Below are 24978 nucleotides of genomic sequence, written 5' to 3'. Positions count from 1 at the left end.
CATTTTTCAGCAAGGCATACTTTTAATTCCTATCACCCAGCTGTAAGGAGGTTTCTTTAGTTTTCTTCACTTGTCAACTTAACAAAACATGGGTTTCTCTTAGCAGACTGCAAACCCACTGTAAGTGGCACTCTGCAGTTTAGATTAACAAACTAGGAATAGTGCTTTTATTAATTCTTGTAGGCAACTTGCTATTGTAATTCACAACATTTGATCAGTATTCATAGTAACAAACATGTTTGTTATCTGTTCTCCAAAACAACAATGGTGTAATTCTTCAACACCTACCTTGAGTAACACTTACTAGCTACTGACATTGCTGGGCCAGTCTCTCCTCCAGTTCTGTCCCTTTTTAAAAAAGGGACCAGGGTCTAATTGCAGATGGCCTATTGAGAATTACTCCAACAGGGCGATTATTTCAGCTGGCATAAAGTTTGCAGAACCAGCTCCTATGCCAACCATTTATTAAAGGAGGAAAGGGCAGTTAGAGGGGCAGAGAGGAGTAGGGCTCAATTCTGTCAATTCTCAACAGGCATATGGTTTTCTAGGAACCATAGGCAACACTGCTTATTTAGAGCAGTCTCTAGGCTGCCAAAGCAGCTGCAGCTTGAGAATCAGGTAGCTGTAACTGCCCCTTGGATGGTCCTTCATTCTGTGCTGAGCAGAGTGTCCTCAAGCTGAGTAAGGACTGCAGAATCATATCTTTTCATTTTTAACAGATGAAATCTTAATTTTGACCATACATATTTTCTCACAGCCAAGACAGCTATATGGAAGAAAGATTGTGTTTGACAACTAAGACCCATTAGATAAGTATAGGATTTACCATACTCGATCATGCCATTGTTCCATCGACTCCATCATCAGCACCTGGAAGTGACCTATATGTGACAATTCAGAGGGAGGTAAAACCTCACTCACTGCACTCAACTAGCTGGGCAATGCTATACATGGCGATCTGGCTCATTTCCCCCAAAATTAAAATAGAATCATGAGAGAGACAGTCTGTATTATATGGTAGTTTGGCCTGAATGCACACAGAATATAAAATAAAGATAGCATTTTTCAGCCACAGAACTTTCATCAGAAGCCACCTGTAGAGACAAAGTAATGAGTAGAGAAAGGGGTATTCAAATGGGAAAAGGACTAATGAGAGGCTTTTGGCCCACAAATAAGAACTGGCTAAACAATATGGAAAATAAAGAGGGAAGGATGAAAAAGGATATGGAAAGAACTATGAAGTGCCTTGTTAAATAAGAAGAGATGGCAAATCAATTACAAGAAGAGGTGTACAGAGAGGGCAAGGTAGCTAAGGGAATTAAGAAGTAGCAAGATGAAACAGTTTTTGAGTAAGTGAATACAATAAAGCAAGAAACAAAGAATTAATATACTATGCATATACTTGAAATGAAATAGTGATGAAGTATCAACAGGTTTAAAATATATGCACCTGTCTGTTCACCTTTCCATTTAGACCAGATTTTTACTATTTACACCAAGCTTCTTGGTTTTGAGCTGGCTTTAGAGTAACATTGTTAAACTATTATTTATCCCTAGAATGCAGGAAAGATAATTAGTTTGTCCTGTTGAACCCTGACTGTGTCATTTTCAGCATGACCTGTATGCCTATGTGCCATTCCTGCTGGACCAGGAAGTTTTACTTCCACATTGAACTCATTCCACACAATCGTATCAGTTTCTAAGGCTTGAAGCAGGCAGTATTACAGTGTTTGTAAGAGCAGATGCTTGGCAAGTCTATATATGCCAGTGAGACCATCATTCAGTTTTATGCACACTTCTGTTTTCTGGCTTGGCATAATTCATTAGTGCACTGCAGAATACTCCATAAAACTGGATTTGGCTGCAATGTTAAGGTTCTAATGACTATAGCATTGTAAAAAAATGCAGTAGTTTCTCCTTTTTATTCTTAGAGTTGATATTTACATCAGATAAACTGAGAAAATACACAAAGAACATTTACAACATACAAGTAGGAATAACAATGCAGTTTTATTCTTTTTTTAATGTTTTGTACTTACCATTTAAAATAGTGGCACATAGTATAATAATTTTTGTGATAGCAAGGCTTGCTAGGAGAGCACGTGCAATTGGAATTAGTAGAGTACATACATTTTTACTACTTATTTCATCCCTATTTAAATACACAGATTTTAAAAGGGTCACTATATAAAGGAATGGTCAAAGCTTTGATTAAGGACACCAATATTGCCTTTCAAGCCGTTATACTGCAGCACCAGGTAGGGGAATAAATACACAAATACTGTACAAGCATAACCTTATTTTTATTTGTGCACCCTCAACATTGTTATATTTGTTTTTATATTAAACAAATTAAAGATTCAATGAGGGCTGAACAGAATTTTCAACATCTGTGCAGATAAATTTAATTTATTCAAAAAGAAAAAGTAGCACAGGGCATCTTGTAAAGACTGTTTGAAATGATTTCATACCATGCAATGCACAGACATTAGCTAAAACAGATTCAGTTTTGCTCTTAAAACCTACTTCATGTAGGCAGTTATTGCTTTGCGTTTCTAATGGAACAATGGTTGATTATTACTTTCTTTTTTTTTCTATTCTTGATTTTACACATGCCACTAACCTAAACCAGAGTTATAAGTCCGAGGGGTAGTTGCACCCTAAATGTTGCTTCTGTGTAGCCTTAGGGAGGTACACTCTGCAGATTGCTTCTGCCTATCTTTATGTGCAGACTCAAAGCCTATCAGGTAAAAATGAAGTAAGTGTAATAGTTGAAACATAAACGAGTTACCGGTGTTTGGGAAAAAAAGGATTGATTGAAAATTGGTATTTCTAAAGTAACATTCAGAAATAGTAAGATAATCTTTGCCATGTAAGTAACTCATGGTATTGTGGAAACTCTAGTGTACTCTTGCCTGTACAGCAAAGGAAGTATCAATACTATTAAACCTATTTTTTCCTAGAGGGGAAAAAAAAAGGGGATTTCTAAATTGGCTGTATAAATAAAATCCAGGCTAAAACTTGACACAAGTTAAGTATAAAAGCGAGATTTGAAAGTTTCTTCTAAAATAAGCTGTGTGGTTGTTTTAAAGTTTAAAAAGTGGTTTCATACGCTTTCTTTGCATCTCTTACTTTTAAAATTTGTGCACAATTTCAAAATATTAAGGACCCCAAACAGCTTCTCTGTTGAGGTCCTGAGAGCTTCTGTTACTCAAGAGAAGCTGAGTATGCAACTCAACTTCCTATTCTGAGAGGAATTTCCCTTTGGGAGCAGTAGTTTTTATGACTCTTCTTATCAAATTCCCTTCCCAAGATGAAGTCTATCACTTTGGCTCTCGTGATTGGTTAGAGAAGAGATGTTGAGCATTTGTGGTGTTTCTATCAGCTTCCTCAAAATTTTTATTTTTCCCTGGCTGACTGTTAGCAAGGAAAGGTTCTTAAAAAGGCTACCAGCCCAAAGAGATATGTCTTGTCTGACCATCCCTTAGCTGTGAGAGCAGAAGTTAGGCTGAACAATGCCCCTCTTTCCTGGGGTGATGAGTGTAGAAAGAAGGTGAGAAAGGAGCCCTCACAATAATGGTGGAAGCCCACCACCATCTCTAGACACTTCCAGCCTTGGCAGTTCCATCAGGAAGAAGAGAATAGGTAACAATAGCACTCAGGAGATGGTGTGCTTATTTAGATGTATTCCCCATCCAACAAATCCAGTAGGAAGCAGTGTTTACCTTTTGGTTCTCTCCTTGCACACCAGGCTGATACTCTCAGAATACATCAACCAGGTACAAAGTTTCATACATGGTCCTTTTGGATTTCACATGCCAGAAAACTGCACATCATGAGGCCTACAGAGATCTACACAAATTATTTGCTTAAAATCAACCAAGGAAAAGATCCATCAGTAGAGATTTCTAGGCTATGCCAAAACTGCTGAAAGAGAACAATGTGCTTTATCAATTATTTTTAATACTTTAAAAAGTACACATTAATATGCACTACAAAATTTCCCAAATATATATACAAGATAAATGCTGACCTTTTTTTCGGAAAAATATTTTTAAAAATTTGAATGTCAGATTCTTTTGTTTTTAAGCAAACATAAAAATGAGGAAATTCATACACCAATCATTATATTAGAATAATACTAGCTGTCTGGCATAATGCTGCAAAAGCCAGGAAATTCAGAGTGCAAACAAGGCATTAAAGATGATGTGATCCTCTTTTACCAAATGAATTGCACTAAGTAGGCACAATGTGAGTGTTAAGTGGGGAGTTTCAGCCTTAACCAAATTTCCTGGCTTGTGTGTGTGTTTGAGCCAGATCTTTAATATTTAACAAAGTTATGTGAGCGATAACAGAAAGCACTTTCTTTAAGATGACTCCACAACACAGGGAGGAGAATTGAAAGTCACACCTTTCAGCCTCCAGATTTTTTCTTTTGTTCAGTATTTAAGGAGAAGCCATCCGGAAGGAAGAAAGATTATAACTATCTATAAACTAACTGTTTGACAGAGACAGAACTGCTGATAATGAGTGGGTTGTGTCTGTAGTTTTTGGCCGCTCACAACAGTAGAGGGCTGAGGCAAAACAGAAACTCTTGATATGTTTGTCTAAAGAGGTAGTAGTGTGATCACAGGCAGCAGGAGTTCAGCTGAAGTTCAGGGCAGATGTTGCCAGTAGTTTACACTGCAGGAAAGTAAAATTGCTTCCGGATTCACCTCTTCCTCCCAATTTCTCTTCCAACATCAGTGTTGAGCCATGCTGTGTCGCAGAGTTACAATATCAGTAGGAAAGCAGTCTTTTAGCAGGATACCACGTTCACGATGGCAGTCCAACTCCTCAATAAATCCATACCAATAGATGACTAATCCAGGACCAAATCTATAAAATAATGAGAAGAATATAACATAAAATCATATATACAGAAGAAAAAAAGAGTCCACAGTCCCAGGCCAATGAGTAATTCACATGCATTGCTGATTTTATTCTAAAATTGGACAGTTTACCTACATTTAATTTCCAAGATTTTAATTTAATCAGGGTAGAATTGTTTTACATTTAAGTAATATCTGATTTCATAAATAAAAATGCTATTTAGAGTCTTACAGCAAACTGAAATATTTGTTTAGTTCACAGTTTTACCATCGTGAACATATAACTCACCAGCCATAAGAGCAGATCCCTAAGTGCCTTTGTAATAACATTTAATAACTGTGTGATACATACAGAAGCCTCTCTTCCCTTGCTCTCCATTTATTTCAGATTTGGACATTTAAGCATTAAAAATACATGGGTTTACATAAAACCTCAGATGATGTGAATTTCAGTACAGTAAAGATCAACAATGATTCTTCAAAATATAATCTCTACAATGAGTAAGTAACTGTTAAGGCAAAGCACAGTCCATAGAAAGTTTCTACTGCAATGTCTCCAAAACGTGCCTCAGGAATTCCTCAGATATTACTAACATTGACTGATCCCCACTAGGCACTCTCAGGAAGTAGCCCCATGGACTATTTTACCCATCAGGAAGTTCAGACCTTGAGGCTGGGTTCATAAAGAAGTAATCACTATCAATCATTGTGTACAGCGATATGTTTTGCACATCAGTTTCACGTTTTTCCTACTGAGAGCACTTAATTAAAGGGCAGCACTACTTTTGGTGTAGTGTTGCAGGAATTTTACAGTGAAATCATAAATTATGAATGTTGGGTTAGTAAAAGGATGTCTAAAAACAGAACCACTTTCTGTAGTCTTACATTACAGCAGTCTGTACAATGTTAGGCCAAAAAGCTTTTTCTTTCTGTGATTTATTATATGCTATAGTGAACTTGCCAAAAACAACAGTGCAGGATGAGCTATTAGATACTGTATGTACAAGAAAACGTTCAATAGAATATCATTTAATGGTTTATACACAGAGCTGTGCTCAGTACTCACACCAATATGGTAGCCAATTTTTGTTAATGTTTAATTATAATAAAAGTGTGTCGGGGGATGCACAATAACTGGAAAGTCCACTTAGCAGACAATAGAAGCTCTCAAAACAGTGGGTAGTGCCAGACTGGCTTCATTAGGGTGGTTTCTTTCCAACACTGAACTGAGGAAAACTCTATTTGATGTGCTCATGTAATGGAACAGACATAAAAGGAAGTAACTCTGTGGATTCCCCCTGCAGTTTCAATTGGGTATTGTGTGTTACTTTCCAAAACTGTTGTGTAGTGTTGTTAAGCACTGTTTTATGGCTGCTACCTTCCACCCCAGAGGTGGGTGCATTTCAGTAGCAAGGAAGCATTCTTCGTACATAGGTTGCATATCAGTTTGGAAAGCTCTGTGATTTTTCAGATGGAAACGCAAGAAGTTATTACTGTTACAGATTTAGCCATACTAATATAGACAGAAAGTGAAGTTTCTTTAGAAATGTATTATAGGTCAGATTGTGGCTGGAGTGGAAGAGCACAGCACCCTTCTCCCAGCAGTTGCACTCTGTAGGTGGCCAGCAACATTTGCTTTCCCTGTTAGGGTGACCAGATGTCCCGATTTTATAGGGACAGTCCCTATTTTTGTGTCTTTTTCTTATATAGACTCCTATTACCCCCCAGCCCCTGTCCCGATTTTTCACACTTGCTGTCTGGTCGCCCTAGTCCCTGTGCTCTCTGGAACATAAGCCTTGCTTTTGGCTAGTGCCCTGTGAAGTGCATGCAGGGCCACAGCCTGCTGTTCCTCACTGTATCAACAAACACAGCTGGCCCAGCCACAGGGGGGAGCAAATGGGTGAGTGTGCTGAGAGACACTGCTGCCTGGTGCTCCCATTGGGGTAGTGAAGCTTCATGCTGTCTCCAATGTAAGGCATTGATTCACTGCCACAATCTGGTCCTAATATTTTTACAGAGAAGTGTGTTCAAACCAATCACTTCAAAAGGAAAATGTAACTGGGCAGGCAGTGAATATTCTACCTGAAAGATTTTAAAAACAAACCAGACCAAAACCACATACACCCATAAAGAGAATGCATTTTGCATTTTTAATGGACTGTTTCATGCAAGTCAGAAGCTATGAAACATACATACACGTGGTACTTGTTCATTACTAGAACGTTTGCCAGGTAAAAAACCCAGTGATAAGGAGCAGCTGCTCTTCCCTAGTACTTAAGGAAACTTGACTTGTTTCACTCTGCACAACTATCTGAAAACTCATGTGGTAAAAAGGCACTTGTCACTGAAGAAGTGAGGTTCTTACCCACGAAAGCTTATGCTCCCAATACTTCTGTTAGTCTTAAAGGTGCCACAGGACCCTCTGTTGCTTTTTGCATATAAACTGTAACTTGTATTTGAAATTACAATTATTCATTAAAATAGATACGTCCAAGCCCACTCAAAAGGGATTGTAAACCAGTTTTTATTGAACTGTCAGTGCCACAAATGACACTTTTCATTATATTGGCTGCAACTAGCAATAGGTTCAGAAATGCCAATTCTGATGAAAAACTTTATTTTTAAGGGTGTCCAGTGAGTCAATTGCAGGTTCCTGGCTTTAGTTAATCAGTGAAATTATTCCCTCAATCCTGTATTAGACCTTTATTAGCTAACTAGTCCTGCCCATGCTATATCGTTTCATAATATTGGTATAATCCTTTATATTCTGACTGTGTATCAGAGATACCATATGTATGATCAGATACAAGCCATACTATATTAAAAAATGACTTAAGGGGAGCACTTAAAACCAAAATTAACTTGTTGGTCTGGTAAGCATTTGCCACTGACTATGAGGAGCTCCTGTTGCTAAGGGCTAATTTCTCTTCCATTAACACACAGAGCTGGCAAATCTCAAACAATGCCAATGGTTAATTACAGTTGCCTTAATTTGAAAAGACAGTTAACCTTTTTTATGGAGGGGAGGGGGCATGGAAGTACAAGCAAGGAGCAAGAACCACCCTTTTTAATTTGACTCCCTCCTGCTCCTTCTGAAGTTGTACATGTGACAGTGTGGAGAATGAAACGTAACACTGTAAATTATAGTCAGGCTAAAAACTTATTTATAGATTAATAATAACATTTAATACATTGGAGACTAACCTTCCTTGCAGGACCAATGCCGACAACTTTGGTTTACACAGGAGAACTAGTTCAAATGACAGAGAGCTTGCTCTGCATGCCACAGAAAGTGGGACCAACCTGGCAGTTCTGAGAAAAATCTTCAGAATACAAAGCAAAAGATGGTTTTATAGTCACTGTACAGGACTCCATCAGGAATACTGTATGCAATACAGGTCACTATACCACAGGAAGGATATTAATTTTTTGAGAAGGTGCAGCTCAGGGCAACAAAGAAGACATCAGCTCTTAAGTAGCTAGGTACAGAATCCTACAGACTTTGCTTTTGCCCAATAGAACTGTGTAAACCTCCAGTTTTGGTTAACAGGTACTCGTATGAATCTTCTCTTCAGTTTTGTTTCACAACAGTTCACACCCTGTAAATCCCAAGTGCAAGCTAACCCCAAAACTCAACATGAAACTAGAGTTTTGCCTGTTTTTGTGAAGCTCAATTTAAAAAAAAAAAACAAATATTGGCTGACTTTTCAAACTTGAAAGGAAACAGAAAAACAGCTGAGTTTTAGCTAGTTTAGGTTTTTGTTACGAACATTTTGAACAGCTCCACATAGGAGAAAACTCAGTGGCAAGACTATTTCATATGAAGGTAATAAACATATTAAATATGCTATCAGAGAGCGGGCCTCACTGAGGTCTTGTGAACACACAGATGAATTGGTTTATCTTAAATCAGTTTTTAAACAGATAGTTAGCCAAGTGTAAAACCCTCTGTAGACACTCTTATTTCAGTCTGAGAGTGACTTAAGTGGTTTAGCTTAAACTGATTCCTAATCAATGTAAGGTAAGTAAGCCAGATTTATATTGATTTGAGAGTGTCCACACAGCCTTTTGCACTGTTTTAATTAAATCGATTATAAAACAAACCTTTAGTTAAACTAATGCAGCTTTCTTTGCATGCCAACAAGCCCTGAGACTCTGAGCTTTGCTCCTAAGAAGGAGGGATTTCACAGGGGTATGGTGAAAAACTAGGAAGGTGGAATTCAGGGTGTAGTAGGGGGAGCAGAAGGCATAGTAAGCCAGATGGTTTCTTCCTTTTCCTAAAAATCGTTTATGCTCTTTTATTGCTAATTTTACATGGACAAATCCTCATTTTAACTCAAGAAATCACATAAAAATCGGCAAAATAAAAACCAGCTTTTGCGAACAGGGGCTGCTAACAGGGAGTTTCGCAAGGGAGTTCTCCAGGTGAAGGAGGAGCAATACAGCACCCTTGGGGTAAGTGACTGTCTGTAGTGTGTGTTTGTTTGTGTTTGGGGGTTACTTGCTGTGTGCTGAGCTTGTGTTTGTCAGTCTGTCTGTTTGTTTGTTTGGTTGTTTGAAGGACCGTGTGCTGTGGCTGGCAGTTGGAAGCTGTGAGCTTCAAAGGAAGGTCTGAAAGCTAGAAGCCTCTGGTAAGTGGCTGAGCCTTAATCAGTGGGCGGGGCATTCACATAGGCCAGGGCTTTATAAAGCAGCGCTCAAGCGACCAGGGAGCTTTTGCAAACAGGGGCTGCTAACAGGGAGTTCGGAAGGGGAGTGGGAAGGGAGCGGGGGTCCCTTTATTCCCCTTAAAACCTATAAACCAAACTACATTCAAAATCTTTTGCTTAAACAACCCTTTCATTAACTAGGAGACAATGCAGGCAGAAGTCCAGCTGCAGAGTGGGGGCTATCCAGTTTATTGCACTGAGTGCAGCATGTATGATTACCTGCCCTGTGGGCGGGTGGCGTATGTGTGCATTCGGTGCAAGGAGCTCCTGGCCCTCAGAGACCACGTACGGACTTTGGAGGCCAGGGTAGCGGAACTGGAGGAGCTAAGGGAGGCAGAGAGGTATGTTGATGAGGCTTTCTGGGACACTGTAGAATTGTCCCACCTCCGGTCAGACAGCCCCTGTGCTGTTGAGGAGGATGAAAGGCCCAGGGAAGCAGAGCAGTCAACGGGAGCAGAGGGAAACCTTCCCATAGTTGGGACCCTCCTTCCAGATGGTGCTGGGGTTACCTCTCGCACTGAGGTTGCCTCTCCGGGGGAGGGAACTCCAGTTGCTAGGAAAAGGCAGGTGTTAGTAATGGGAGATTCGATCATTAGAAACGTAGATAGCTGGGTTTGTGATGACCGGGAGAACCGCATGGTGACTTGCCTGCCTGGTGCAAAGGTTGCGGATCTCTCGAGGCATCTAGAAAGACTTATGTGTAGTGCTGGGGAGGAGCCGGTGGTCGTGGTACATGTAGGTACCAATGACATAGGGAAGGGTAGGAGAGATGTCCTGGAGGCCAAATTTAGGCTGCTAGGGAAGAGACTGAAATCCAGGACCTCTATGGTGGCATTCTCAGAAATGCTCCCAGTTCCACACGCAGGGCCAGGTAGGCAGGCAGAGCTTCAGAGTCTCAATGCGTGGATGAGACGATGGTGTAGAGAGGAGGGGTTTACTTTCATTAGGAACTGGGGAAACTTTTGGGATGGGGGGAGCCTATACAGGAAGGATGGGCTCCATCTAAACCAAAGTGGAACCAGACTGCTGGCACTAAACATTAAAAAGGTTGTAGAGCAGTTTTTAAACTAGGAGATGGGGGAAAACCGACTGCTGCAGAGGAGCATGTGGATCGGACAGAGACTTCTCTTAGGGGAGAGTCTAATGATAGAGAATCTCCAGGTTATAGTCAGGAGCAGAGGATGGAAGAGGATAAAGTAGGGGCCAGATCAGATGATAAACATTCACATAAAAAAGAATCTGAAACATCAGAAAAGGGCAGACAAATAAACAGTGACAAGTTTTTAAAGTGCTTGTACACAAATGCTAGAAGTCTAAATAATAAGATGGGTGAACTAGAATGCCTTGTGATAAAGGAGGATATTGATATAATAAGCATCACAGAAACCTGGTGGACTGAGAGCAATCAATGGGACACAATCATTCCGGGGTACAAAATATATCTGAAGGACAGAACAGGTCGTGCGTGGGGGGTGGGGGTGGGGGAGTGGCACTATATGTGAAAGAAAATGTAAAATGTAGAATCAAATGAAGTAAAAATCTTAAGTGAATCCACATGTTCCATAGAATCTCTATGGATAGAAATTTCATGCTCTAATAAGAATATAACATTAGGGATCTATTATAGACCACCTGACCAGGACAGTGATAGTGATGATGAAATGCTAAGGGAAATTAGAGAGGCTATCAAAATTAAGAACCCAATAATAGTGGGGGATTTCAATTATCCCCATATTGACTGGGAACATTTCACTTCAGGACGAAATGCAGAGATAAAATTTCTTGATACTTTAAATGACTGCTTCATGGAGCAGCTGGTACGGGAACCCACAAGGGGAGAGGCAACTCTAGATTTAGTCCTGAGTGGAGCGCAGGAGCTGGTCCAAGAGGTAACTATAACAGGACCGCTTGGAAATAGTGACCATAATACAATAGCATTCAACATCCCTGTGGTGGGAAGAACATCTCAACAGCCCAGCACTATGGCATTTAATTTCAAAAGGGGGAACTATGCAAAAATGAGGGGGTTAGTTAAACAGAAGTTAAAAAGTACAGTGACTAAAGTGAAATCCCTGCAAGCTGCATGGGCACTTTTCAAAGACACCATAATAGAGGCCCAACTTCAATGTATACCCCAAATTAAGAGACACAGTAAAAGAACTAAAAAAGAGCCACCGTGGCTTAACAACCATGTAAAAGAAGCAGTGAGAGATAAAAAGACTTCCTTTAAAAAGTGGAAGTCAAATCCTAGTGAGGCAAATAGAAAGGAGCTTAAACGCTGCCAAATTAAGTGCAAGAATGTAATAAGAAAAGCCAAAGAGGAGTTTGAAGAACGGCTAGCCAAAGACTCCAAATGTAATAACAAAATGTTTTTTAAGTATATCAGAAGCAGGAAGCCTGCTAAACAACCAGTGGGGCCCCTTGATGATCGAGATACAAAAGGAACGCTTAAAGACGATAAAGTCATTGCGGAGAAACTAAATGGATTCTTTGCTTCAGTCTTCACGGCTGAGGATGTTAGGGAGATTCCCAAACCTGAGCCGGCTTTTGTAGGTGACAAATCTGAGGAACTGTCACAGATTGAAGTGTCACTAGAGGAGGTTTTGGAATTAATTGAGGCTAGGACTCTTCAGCTGGGAAAAGAGGAGACTAAGGGGGGATATGATAGAGGTATATAAAATCATGAGTGATGTGGAGAAAGTGGATAAGGAAAAGTTATTTACTTATTCCCATAATACAAGAACTAGGGGTCACCAAATGAAATTAATAGGCAGCAGGTTTAAAACAAATACAAGGAAGTTCTTCTTCACACAGTGCACAGTCAACTTGTGGAACTCCTTACCTGAGGAGGTTGTGAAGGCTAGGACTATAACAGCATTTAAAAGAGAACTGGATAAATTCATGGTGGTTAAGTCCATTAATGGCTATTAGCCAGGATGGGTAAGGAATGGTGTCCCTAGCCTCTGTTGGTCAGAGGATGGAGATGGATGGCAGGAGAGAGATCACTTGATCATTGCCTGTTGGTCCACTCCCTCTGGGGCACCTGGCATTGGCCACTGTCGGTAGACAGGATACTGGGCTAGATGGACCTTTGGTCTGACCCGGTACGGCTGTTCTTATGTTCTTAAAATGTGAATCAGGCTTTAACTTGCCCTTCTACAGAACCACTTTTGTCCTAGAAAGGAAAAAGACTTATTTATTTATCAAAGTGGTTGAGTGGAATATCACACATTCAACTTCACTTAAAGACAAACTGTTCTCTAGTAATTGTCTTTTATTCTGGAATGTCTGTATGGGGTCCATGCTAGCTTCTAAGGATATGCCCAGACATGTGGGCACTGGGAGTTGTGTCTTTCACCATCAAAAAGCCTTGCATGTGGTTTTATGAAAAATGCATTTTCAACACACAGCTCAATACTGAGCAGAAATATAAAACAGCTTGTAATCATTTTTAATAACTTTCACTTTATTTATTTATTTAGTCTTAGTTTATTTGTTGTAGATGGGCTGTATACTTCATGTATCCCCAGATAGTAATGTAAACAATTTCTCGTTCTGAAAGGCTCTCCTAGTGAAATGTGAGTGTATGTATGTTTATATCTAAGGTACATGTGCATGTATGCATGTGTCTGTCTGACTGTGTACAATTAGAATGACATCAAGGCCAACTGCACTTCATAACTTGTTTCCTATAAAAATAAATTATAATAAATAAAAAAAATTTTAAGACAATTTTAACAGAATTCTTTAAAAGCACTGGAACTATATCTATATCTATCTAGATATCTCCTGTGCAGTGATGCCTAAAACTTACATCTCTTGTATTCTTATTATTGGAAGGAATTTTGGTGTGGGCTGAGAGTATTTTGGTAGACCAACAACTGCAGGCCAGATTCTCAGCTGGTATAAACTGGTATAGCTCCACTTGACTTTCCTACAGGTAGCCCTATTTACACCTGCTGAGATCTGGCCTTGTGTGTCTTGGCAGGGAATTAATTTCTGTTGCACAGGGATTGATTTACTTTTGAATATAAATAAACATGAATATTTTTAAAAATCAAGTTACGGTACCTTTACATAAAAAGGGGCACTTTCAAACTTTGGACATGGTTGAAAGTGACTATATTTTTCTTAAACTTTTTGTAATCCTCTAGTCCATTTCCTGAACCAATCACAAGGCAGCCCATAATTCAAATAGAAGTTACCTTCGAGGCATCATATAGATTTATATTTTTTGGCTCTACTGAAGTCTGGTTAAAAAAAAAAAAAAAAAAGCTATTGGAGTTGTTCTCATGTTAGGCAAAGTCAAATAACCGGCTGATGATATGTGTTCATGTTATAAATCTATCACTAGTCCAACCCTCACAAGGCTACACCTATTCTAGGTCCCGGCTACCTTAAATTACATAATAAATATTCTCACTTTATAATAAATACTTTACAATAAACAAAATATCTTTGGTTTGCAAACACAGCTCAAGAAACAGAACACACTAACTTAATAGGTGCATTAAAGCAAAGGCAAGCTGATGAAGAAAGATCAGTTAGGAAACAGGTAGTCATTTTGGGAGTGATCAAGCACTGTTGGAAGCTTTGCCATTGACTTCAGTGAGCAATTTAACAATGCATTATGTCTCAAGGTTTGTCCTGCTTTAAGTAAAATTACCAAATCTACTTTATGCAGTGGGGTGAAATATGAGCTATAATGAAGTGCAACAGGACCAGGATTTTCTTTTAATGTCTACAAGAATTTTTTGTGTGTCTCCCCATTTTCAAGGAGGTTATAACTCAGAAATGAAAATTCCTTTGTACTGAAAAGGGTGCAGAAATCTTCAATGAGTATTGGACACCGAGGCAATAGATTATGGGAGTGTGGAATGTCGGGGCTATCCGGAGAAGGAAGGTGGCTGGAAACTAATAGGAGTCCTCAGTGTCCCTGTAGTCACGCCTCTGTTGAATACTATTACATTTTAATGAACTTTTGTTTACATTAGCAGCCTTTTAGCTGCGTGAGAAGGCTGTTAAGGCATCAGTCAAAATGCAGCATTTTTGTTGGCCACATTTAATCAAACTTACAATATGATTTAAATGCTTTAGGCATTCGGAGAAATAAAAATAAGCCATGCGATATTTATGTGGATATCAGGAAAAATGTTAAAAAGACATTTTAAAATGTGCATAGCACAAATCATAAATACATATTGATAGAATGGACTGATATTGTGTAAGTCACTGTCATTAAAAAATATTATAAAGACAATTTAACTTTTGGCTGCAAAATGCATTTTTAATAAACAAACTGTCAAAATACATTATTCACCTATGGAATTCGTACAAATCTGAGAACTGTTCTCTCAGGCAAATAAAAGGATTTTTTATAATCTTCAGTGACAGAATTTTTTTAAATAGTTCTCATGGAAATGAACTTTCAAAAGCTATGATTAAATAATATTAAGGTTACACAGATTTTCAAGGATCAAGGCTTTTTAAGTGAAGGCTGACATAGTGAGTGAGAGAGAAAAGGCATGTTGGCTCAAGGACAGTGAGTGTTAAGAAAAAATTGTCTTGACTGAACTTTTAATTTCTCTGGCTTACGCTGGTTCATGTCATAACCTAAATTTTACTCAAAAAGACAATTTTGTTCTTGAAAAATCTTTGAGACACTGATCACTGTGTGTGATTTTGCTCATTAAGGGCATGATTCAGTAAAGCTTGTGCTGAAGTCCCACTGACTTCAACGTTATGTACAGTACTTGAGGCCTAAGACACTTGGGCCTTGATCCTGTAAGGAGATCTGTGTGAATGTCCCCCTGTGCCTCTACTAAACTTTTTGCAGTACTGGAACTTAGGTGATGAGAATGTAAGATGGTACCAAAATATTTCTGGGTAATTAAGTGAGGTTTAAAAGAAAACATTTGGGAGCAAGTGGGCCAGTAAAGGTAATGATTCTTATTGTGCTTGTGTCTAACTGTGCTTGATTCTGGCCATTCCACTGGCCTTTGATGGATTATGCATCACCAATCATACTCATTTTGGAGGATGCTAATTATTTCTGCTCTCCTGGCAAATTAGTCAGTTCTAATGACCAGTTAGGCGTTAAGGCTTAGAGGTAAAAAGGGTGCCCCAAAAAAGAGGCAAGCACACTCCAAGGACTTTATCCACCTAGACAACTGGATTCAGGTTTAAGTGAAAACTCCCTAAAAGACACAATGAAGATGACTGGATGTGGAAGCTGCGGTATGTACATGATACTGGAGGGGGTACCTGAAAAGAGTTTCGTCTGCATGAAGTGCTGCCTGATAGAGCTGATGGAAGAAAAGATCCGAGGATTGGAGATGCAGGTGGAAACTCTGGTTGAGTTTAGAAGGGGGTTCGAGCAGATGATGGAGCAAAGGCATGAGGAGGCTGAAGGGAAAAGCTCAGACTTGCAGATGGAAGCAGGACCAAAGAACTCTGAGGGGAAACTGCTGGGTGAGGAAAGTGGACAGTGGAAGCATGTGACTAAGAGAATCAGGCAGAGGAAAAGACGGGCTAGTGAAGGAGAAATAGAGCTCAGGAACAGGTTTGCGGAGTTGGAAAGTGAAGAAGGGGCACAGCAGGTGGTCGCTGAAGGTGAGAGGGCAAGGAAGAAGAGAAGAGCAGTGAGTCCTATAGGAAGAGGGGAAGAGTCAATGGAGATAACACCAAATACGAGTCCCAGGAGGATACAGGATGGGTTGCAGAGGATTGCAAGGGAGAATAGGAATCGAGAGGACTTGCAGCCAGAGAGAACAGGGGATAGACCGGAGAATCACACCATCACCAGGAAAAGGCAGGTCTACATGATTGGGGACTCCTTACTGAGAAGAATAGACAGGCCTGTAACCAGAGCTGATCCAGAGAACAGAAGGGTGTGCTGTCTGTCGGGTGCTAAGATACAGGTTGTGGACCTGAGGCTGAAGAGAATCCTATCGGGAGCTGGAAAGAATCCACTGATTGTCCTTCATGTGGGAACAAATGATAAGGCTAGATTCTCGCTGGAATGTATCAAGGGAGACTATGCCAGGCTGGGGAAGACGCTTAAGAAATTCGATGTGGGATTCTGCCTGTTCCTAGAGAAGGGCAACAAAGGTGTGACAAGATTATGATGATCAACAGATGGCTCAGGCAGTGGTGCTATAAGGAGGGCTTTGGGATGTATGGCCACTGGGAGGCATTAATGGACACTCGGGATGGACTTCACCTGAGTAGGGCAGGAAATAGACTTCTAGTATGGAGGCTGGCACAACTGATTAAGAGATCTTTAAACTAGGAATTTGGGGGAGATGGTAATCTCCACGCCGGATTTTAACATTGAGAAGGAAGAAAATGAAGTAAGAAATAATAATAATAATATAAATAATATATGGAGATATACCTATCTCATAGAACTGGAAGGGATCTTAAAAGGTCATCAAGTCCAGTCCCCTGTCTTCACTAGCAGGACTAATTTTTTTGCCCCAGATCCCTAAATGGCCCCCTCAAGGATTGAACTCAACCCTGGGTTTAGCAGGCCAATGCCCATGGGTAGGAGAACGGACATAAGGAGGAAGGGTAGTCTAATAGGTGATACTGTGCCTAATCAGGTAAAGAATGTGAGTGAAGAGAAACAGCAAAAATTAAGATGTTTGTACACCAATGCGAGGAACCTAGGTAACAAAATGGAGGAACTAGAGTTACTGATGCAGGAAGTGAAACCAGATATTATAGGGATGACAGAAACATGGTGGAATAGTAGTCATGACTGGAGTACAGGTATTGAAGGGTATGTGTTGTTTAGGAAAGACAGAAATAAAGGCAAAGGTGGTGGAGTAGCATTGTATAGCAATGATGAGGTAGACTGTAAAGAAATAAGAAGTGATGGAATGGCTAAGACAGAGTCTGTCTGGGCAAAAATCACATTGGGGAAGAAAGCTACTAGAGACTCCCCTGGGATAGTGCTTGGGCTGTGCTATGGACCACTGGGATCTGATTTGGATATGGATAGAGACCTCTTCAATGTTTTGAATGAAGTAAATACTAATGGGAATTGTGTGATCATGGGAGACTTTAACTTCCCAGATATAGACTGGAGGACAAGTGCTAGTAATAATAATAGGGCTCAGATTTTCCTGGATGTGATAGCTGATGGATTCCTTCACCAAGTAGTTGCTGAACCAACAAGAGGGGATGCCATTTTAGATTTGGTTTTGGTGAGTAGTGATGTCCTAATAGAAGAAATGGTTGTAGGGGACAAGCTTGGTTCGAGCGATCATGAGCTAATTCAGTTCAAACTAAATGGAAGGATAAACAAAAATAGATCTGTGACTAGGGTTTTTGATTTCAAAAGGGCTAACTTTAAAAAATTAAGGAAATTAGTTAGGGAAGTGGATTGGACTAAAGACCTTGTGGATCTAAAGGCGGAGGAGGCCTGGAATTACTTCAAGTCAAAGTTGCAGAAACTATCAGAAGCCTGAATCCCAAGAAAGGGGAAAAAATTCATAGGCAGGAGTTGTAGACCAAGCTGGATGAGCAAGCATCTCAGAGAGGTGATTAAGAAAAAGCAGAAAGCCTACAAGGAGTGGAAGATGGGAGGGATTAGCAAGGAAAGCTACCTTATTGAGGTCAGAACATGTAGGGATAAAGTGAGAAAGGCCAAAAGCCATGTAGAGTTGGACCTTGCAAAGGGCATTAAAACCAATAGTAAAAGGTTCTATAGCCATATAAATAAGAAGAAAATAAAGAAAGAAGAAGTGGGACCGCTAAACACTGAGGATGGAGTGGAGGTTAAGGATAATCTAGGTATGGCCCAATATCTAAACAAATACTTTGCCTCAGTCTTTAATGACAGGTTTCAGAGTAGCAGCCGTGTTAGTCTGTATCCGCAAAAATAACAGGAGTACTTGTGGCACCTTAGAGACTAATTTAAATTTGTTAGTCTCTAAGGTGCCACAAGTACTCCTGTTATTTTTTCAGTCTTTAATGAGGCTAATGAGGAGCTTAGGGATAATGGTAGGATGACAAATGGGAATGAGGATATGGAGGTAGATATTACTACATCCGAGGTTAAAACCAAACTCGAACAGCTTAAAAGGACTAAAATCGGAGGGCCTAGATAATCTTAATCCAAGAATATTAAAGGAACTGGCACATGAAATTGCAAGCCCATTAGCAAGAATTTTTAATGCATCTGTAAACTCAGCGGTTGTACCATATGACTGGAGAATTGCTAACATAGTTCCTATTTTTAAGAAAGGAAAAAAAAGTGATCCGGGTAACTACAGGCCTGTTAGTTTGACATCTGATGTATGCAAGGTCTTGGAAAAATTTTTGAAGGAAAAAGTAGTTAAGGACATTGAGGTCAATGGTAATTGGGACAAAATACAACATGGTTTTACAAAAGGTAGATCGTGCCAAACCAACCTGATCTCCTTCTTTGAAAAGGTAACAGATTTTTTAGACAAAGGAAATGCAGTGGATCTAATTATCTCAATTTCAGTAAGGCATTTGATATGGTTCCACATGGGGAATTATTAGCTAAATTGGAAAAGATGGGGATCAATATGAAAATTGAAAGGTGGATAAGGAACTGGTTAAAGGGGAGACTACAACGGGTCATACTGAAAGGTGAACTGTCAGGCTGGAGGGAGGTTACTAGTGGAGTTCCTCAGGGATCGGTTTTGGGACCAATCTTATTTAATCTTTTTATTACTGACCTTGGCACAAAAAGTGGGAATGTGCTAATAAAGTTTGCGGATGACACAAAGGTAGAAGGTATTGCCAATACAGAGAAGGACCGGGATATCATACAGGAAGATCTGGATGACTTTGTAAACTGGAGTAATAGTAATAGGATGAAATTTAATAGTGAAAAGTGCAAGGTCATGCATTTAGGGATTAATAACAAGAATTTTTGTTATAAGCTGGGTACACATCAGTTGGAAGTAACAGAGAAGAAGGACCTTGGAGTATTGGTTGATCACAGGATGACTATGAGTCGCCAATATGATATGGCCGTGAAAAAAGCTAATGTGGTCTTGGGATGCATCAGGCGAGGTATTTCCAGTAGAGATAAGGAGGTCTTAGTACCGTTATACAAGGCACTGGTGAGACCTCATCTGGAATACTGTGTGCAGTTCTGGTCTCCCATGTTTAAAAAGGATGAATTCAAACTGGAACAGGTACAGAGAAGGGCTACTAGGATGATCCAAGGAATGGAAAACCTGTCTTATGAAAGGAGACTCAAAGAGCTTGGCTTGTTTAGCCTAATCAAAAGAAGCCTGAGGGGAGATATGATTGCTCTCTATAAATATATCAGAGGGATAAATACCAGGGAAGGAGAGGAATTATTTAAGCTAAGTACCAATGTGGACACAAGAACAAATGGATATAAACTGGCCATCAGGAAGTTTAGACTTGGACGAAGGTTTCTAACCATCAGAGGAGTGAAGATCCGGAACAGCCTTCCAAGGGGAGCAGTGGGGGCAAAAGACCTATCTGGCTTCAAGACTAAGCTTGATAAGTTTATGGAAGAGATGGTATGGCAATTAATTGATCTTTGACTATTAGTGGTAAATATGCCCAATGGCCTGTGATGGGATGTTAGATGGGGTGGGATCTGAGTTACTACAGAGAATTCTTTCCTGGGTGTCTGGCTGGTGAGTCTTGCCCACATGCTCACGGTTTAGCTGATCACCATATTTGGGGTCGGGAAGGAATTTTCCTCCAGGGCAGATTGGCAGAGGCCCTGGGGGGTTTTCGCCTTCGTCTGCAGAGTGGGGCATGGGTCACTTGCTGGAGGATTCTCTGCACCTTGAAGTCTTTAAACCATGATTTGAGGACTTCAATAGCTGAGACATAAGTTAGGGGTTTGTTACGGGAGTGGGTGGGCGAGATTCTGTGGCCTGCGTTGTGCAGGAGGTCAGACTAGACGATCATAATGGTCCCTTCTGACCCTGAAGTCTATGATTGTCTAAAAGAGAAATGTGATGTACTGTGTATCCTTGTCAGCTCAGGGCACCGTTCCTAAACAACCTAAAGCAGTAAAAGAGATGTAACTAGTTGCACAGTTGACAACAGAACTATCAGAAAACTTTCTAAAATGACTTCCAAAAAATTCTGAGAGCTTTCAGTAGAGTGTGTGTGTGTGTGTGCATGTTTTATATTATTCTGTCATGTTTATTTATTTAGATTGCAGTCTAAAAGGGACTTCACACTGAAAGATGTCTTCCAGGGTTCTGCATTTCCTCACTATACATTTGAAAACACAGTAACATGGGACTTACAAAACATAAACCCATCCAAAGCAGCAGCACTTTTCCTTCCTGCCACCCATCATTTAATTACCAATCATGTGACCTATCACATGCTTGCCATCCATTTTACCACTCCAAGTTAGGCTCTGCAAGAGTTATTCAGTTATTGTCCTTCGAGAAGGTGACTAAGGGTTACTCACTGAGTTATACAATTATTATATTTATTTTTGAAGGAGCCAATGTCAAAGTAAACATATTTGGGGAAGACTGAGGGCTGGTCCACACTAACCCCCCACTTCGAACTAAGATACGCAACTTCAGCTATGTGAATAACGTAGCTGAAGTCGAAGTACCTTAGTTCGAACTTACCGCGGGTCCAGACGCGGCAGGCAGGCTCCCCCGTCGACTGCGAGCACTTCCGGGATCGATCCCAGAAGCTCGATTGCTTACCGCCGGACCCGGAGGTAAGTATAGACGTACCCTAAGATCCTGCCAAATTTCTACTTTCTGATTAAAACCCACACAATAAAACAATGCTGTTTGAGGCTCTTACTTATTCTGTAGTTTCACTGAGAAACCTTAATGTCTATTAGTTGCAATGCAAAGACTGCAGACCGAGCTCACTATTGTTTGATTTCTACAAGTTTTAAGCTATATATCTGCATCGAGAGAAGTTATTTTAAACCTTTGGTTATGCTTGTAACACTCTTCTTTTAAAGGAATGCCTACCTGCAAACTGCCTCTTATCCTGGGTGACAGAAAACATGAGCAAGGTATTGAAATAAGGTTAGACTTAGATCCAGGCAGCCAAAAGTGCTGATCAACTCACGTTGCCATTAGGTGATTAATACTGGTTTTTTTTTAGGCCTTGAACTAACAGGCTGTCCTAAAGCCAGTGCAAGATGATATCTGAATAATCTGTGAGTGCCTTGTGTTTGCAGAAATCCCTTTCTTTTTATACAGCTGTTGATCAGGCTTCGGTCCCTGCCAGAGTAGTAAATTGTATTTAACAGGATATTTTGAACTGCTTACTCCACGGTTTATTTAAAAAAAAATGTTGTGAAATTATGCTGCTAATCTGAAAAGTTGATCCGCAAATTATGATAGCAAAACATTTCAATGGATGAATGCATTATATGAGTAAATACCCAACTTGCCGAATGTAGTTCCCAGAATCAGCACTGAAGAGGATATTCCAAGATATTTTATATTAAATATATAGATAGATAGATAGATAGATAAAATTTAGAATCCTTACACATGAATATACAATAAAACAAACAATAGAACAGATGAACTAACAAATGGAACACAGCTCGTTTGTGCTTCCAACTTCCCAAATCATAGAATTAGTCCAAGACTGGATAGCAAATCATGCTGAGCAACTTCACACTATGTTCCTTAGCAGTTTAACTGCCAAATATACTATTGCACATAATTGACAGGCAGAACTATTTTACACTTAAACACAGAATTGTGCATAAGCATGAGCCACACCAGTAACTTAAACTCATGCAAGAAGGGAAAACCAATCTTTATCTTCTTCACCTGTTTGCCTCATCTGTTCTCCAACGGTGCTGCCCATTACTGTGGCACCACACATCCATCCAGAAGGGAAGCAAATGCCTTCTTCCACGTCGGATATCTTTGCTTCCTTTGGAATCTGTTGGCAGACTTCTGCTGTGTCTGGCATTCTCCCATTTCATTCTGAATGTGTTACCTCCAGTGCCTGGGACTCTCCAGTCTGTCTCCTGTTTGATACGTAATACTCTACACCAGTGTTTCTCAACCTTTTTTTGCTGGTGACCCCCTTTGGACTTAAAAAAAAAAAAAAGTAATCCCCTTACTAAGACTTGAAAAAATTGTGACCCTCTACCTCAAATATCATTAAGTAAATTATGAATACTCAGGGCCAGCGTTAGGGAGTGGCAAGCAGGACAACTGCCCGGGGCCCCATGCCAAGCTAAGTTACATACTTCAGCCCCCCCCGTCCTTTAGCTTCAAAGGCCCCCAGTGGGGTAGGACCCCGGGCAACTGCCCTGCTTGTCACCCCCTAATGCTGGCCCTGTACTTGTGATCACCCTAACCCGTCCCATGACCCCCACGTTGAGAAACACTGCCCTACACAGCACAATCCTAACCTGTCAGTCGTTTTCCCCCCTGCACTTAAGATGGAAAATTGTATCAATTTCTACCTTTTATTCAGAAAAGAAGAACACCACTGAGTGGCATGAGAGTTATTGTTGCTGATACTCCTTATCACTAAAAACTCTCCTGGGCCTCAAAACATAAATAAAAACATTTTATGTGGACTTACAACATAGCTCCTCTTCTGACAAATTTATAATGCTATTTAGGCTTATTTGCACATTAATCACCTTTTTCAGTGGAGTAAAGTTACCAGTCCAAAAAATAAATAAATCACAAATTATTTTATTTTACCTCTTTGGGCTTGTACCATACTGGACTAGTTTGTTAGCACAGCGTTAAAATAAAGTTTTCAAACTAGAGATATGCAGGAGATATTGGTTTATGTGGTTAGCTTGGGAAAAAACCACCACCACTTGTGAGGAGGATCTAAATAGAATAGCAGATTTGTCAAGATTAGCAGTGACATGTCATATTCCAGGTCTGAGACTAGAATTGACCCAACAGTTTGCAACATGGTAAAATCACATTACTCGAAATACCTTTTCTGGAGTAATTAGACGAGCAGAGTGTGTCGAGAGATGATAGCAGAGGGGTAGCTGGATTCAAAACTATTTAATTGCTGCATGATCTTATGTAAATCACTTAATCTATTTATGCCTCAGTTTACCCATATGTAAAATGAGTTATTACCTAATTCACAGAGATATTGTGAGGGTTATTGTTTCTGTGATTGAGAGGCCCTTGTATTAAAATGCAATCCTTGTAGTGAAGTGCAAATTATTATTAACAGATTACTCAAATTTTGAGATACTATGCATTATTTCAAAGTTTAGAAGGATGTGTCTCAGGCCCAATACTAGTTAAGATGTTAATAAAACCCTTGTTTACTGTTACAACATTAAAGTTATTTGTGGCTCAGGGTTTTGCTGGCTAACTCCCATGGTAACAACCACCATTAAAAATATTTTAAGTGTTCTATTAAGCACACAGTAAAAAGAAGAAATGCAATTAAAGCATCAAAACTTAAAGTATTAAGTAAAGCTTTCATTTTAACAATTTCTGTTATTCCCTTTCCATTTAGCTACAAAGAGTCATTTATAGGGGGAAAACCCCTGCTTGACAGACTTTTAAGATGGCATTAATTGTTCTTTTTGAAGAAAGGAGAAAAAGTTAATTTACATGGTCTTGTGCTGCTGATCCTGTCCAACCCTGTTCCCCTTTATAATAGGGTTACCATTCGTCCAGATTCCCCCGGACATGTCCGACTTTTTGAGCTAAAAATAGCGTCCGGGGGGAATTTGTAGATGTCCAGACTTTCCCCCCCCCCCATGCAGAGCGCGCGCGGCTAACAGGGCAGCCGTCCGGATGGTGCCACTTACATGGGGCTCCGACAGCCAGAAAGAGCCCCTCCTCCTCTCCCCTGCTGCAGAGATCACTCCCTCCCTGCGTTCGCAGATCGCCTCCGGCAGTCTGGAGCTCCTCCCCTGCTCCCCAGCGTGCCAGGACGAGCGGCTCAGGCCGTTCCTGAGCAAGCTCACAGAGACATTAGGCGAAGGTCAACAACAAGGGAGCCAGGGGGTCGGAGAAGGGACAGGGAGGTTCTGGAGGGGGCAGTCAAGAGACGGGGGGGGGGTCGGGAGTTCGGGGGTGGCTTTCTGGGGGTGGGGATGTGGATAAGGTTTTGGGCAGTCAGGGTACAGGTAGGGGGTAGGGTGCTGGGGGGCATTTGGGGGGGGTCTTAGGAGGGGGCAGTTAGGGGACAAGGAACAGAGAGGCTTGTCAATAGGGGCAACCCCTACCAAGATCTGAGCCTTTTCTCACACGCCCGTTAGAGCTCGACATTATGCTGTTTGGGACCCCTCTTTGAGGAAAGCCTCTGGATTGCAAGTCCAACCGCTACCTCCTCGTGGTGAGAGTCGGTAACTGGCTTGGATAGCCAGGCGGATTGCGGAGGACGAACCCACATCCCACATTCAGTGGAGTGTGGGACGGGGT

General features: G+C 40.5%; 1 protein-coding gene across 1 annotated transcript in view; it reads right to left on the bottom strand.

The window, feature by feature from the left end:
- Positions 1 to 4742: 4742 nt before the first annotated feature.
- The window catches only part of CDIN1 (CDAN1 interacting nuclease 1), a 198682-nt gene continuing 178446 nt past the window's right edge, over positions 4743 to 24978 (bottom strand). The window contains exon 11 of the mRNA XM_065403293.1: positions 4743 to 4878. Coding sequence (XP_065259365.1) covers positions 4743 to 4878 — 136 coding nt within the window. The remainder of the gene's footprint in view (positions 4879 to 24978) is intronic.

Source organism: Emys orbicularis, chromosome 4 (assembly GCF_028017835.1).
Source record: "Emys orbicularis isolate rEmyOrb1 chromosome 4, rEmyOrb1.hap1, whole genome shotgun sequence".
Taxonomy (NCBI): Eukaryota; Metazoa; Chordata; order Testudines; family Emydidae; genus Emys; species Emys orbicularis.
The sequence above is the reverse complement of the archived record's forward strand: the minus strand, read 5'-3'. Positions and strand labels throughout refer to the sequence as shown.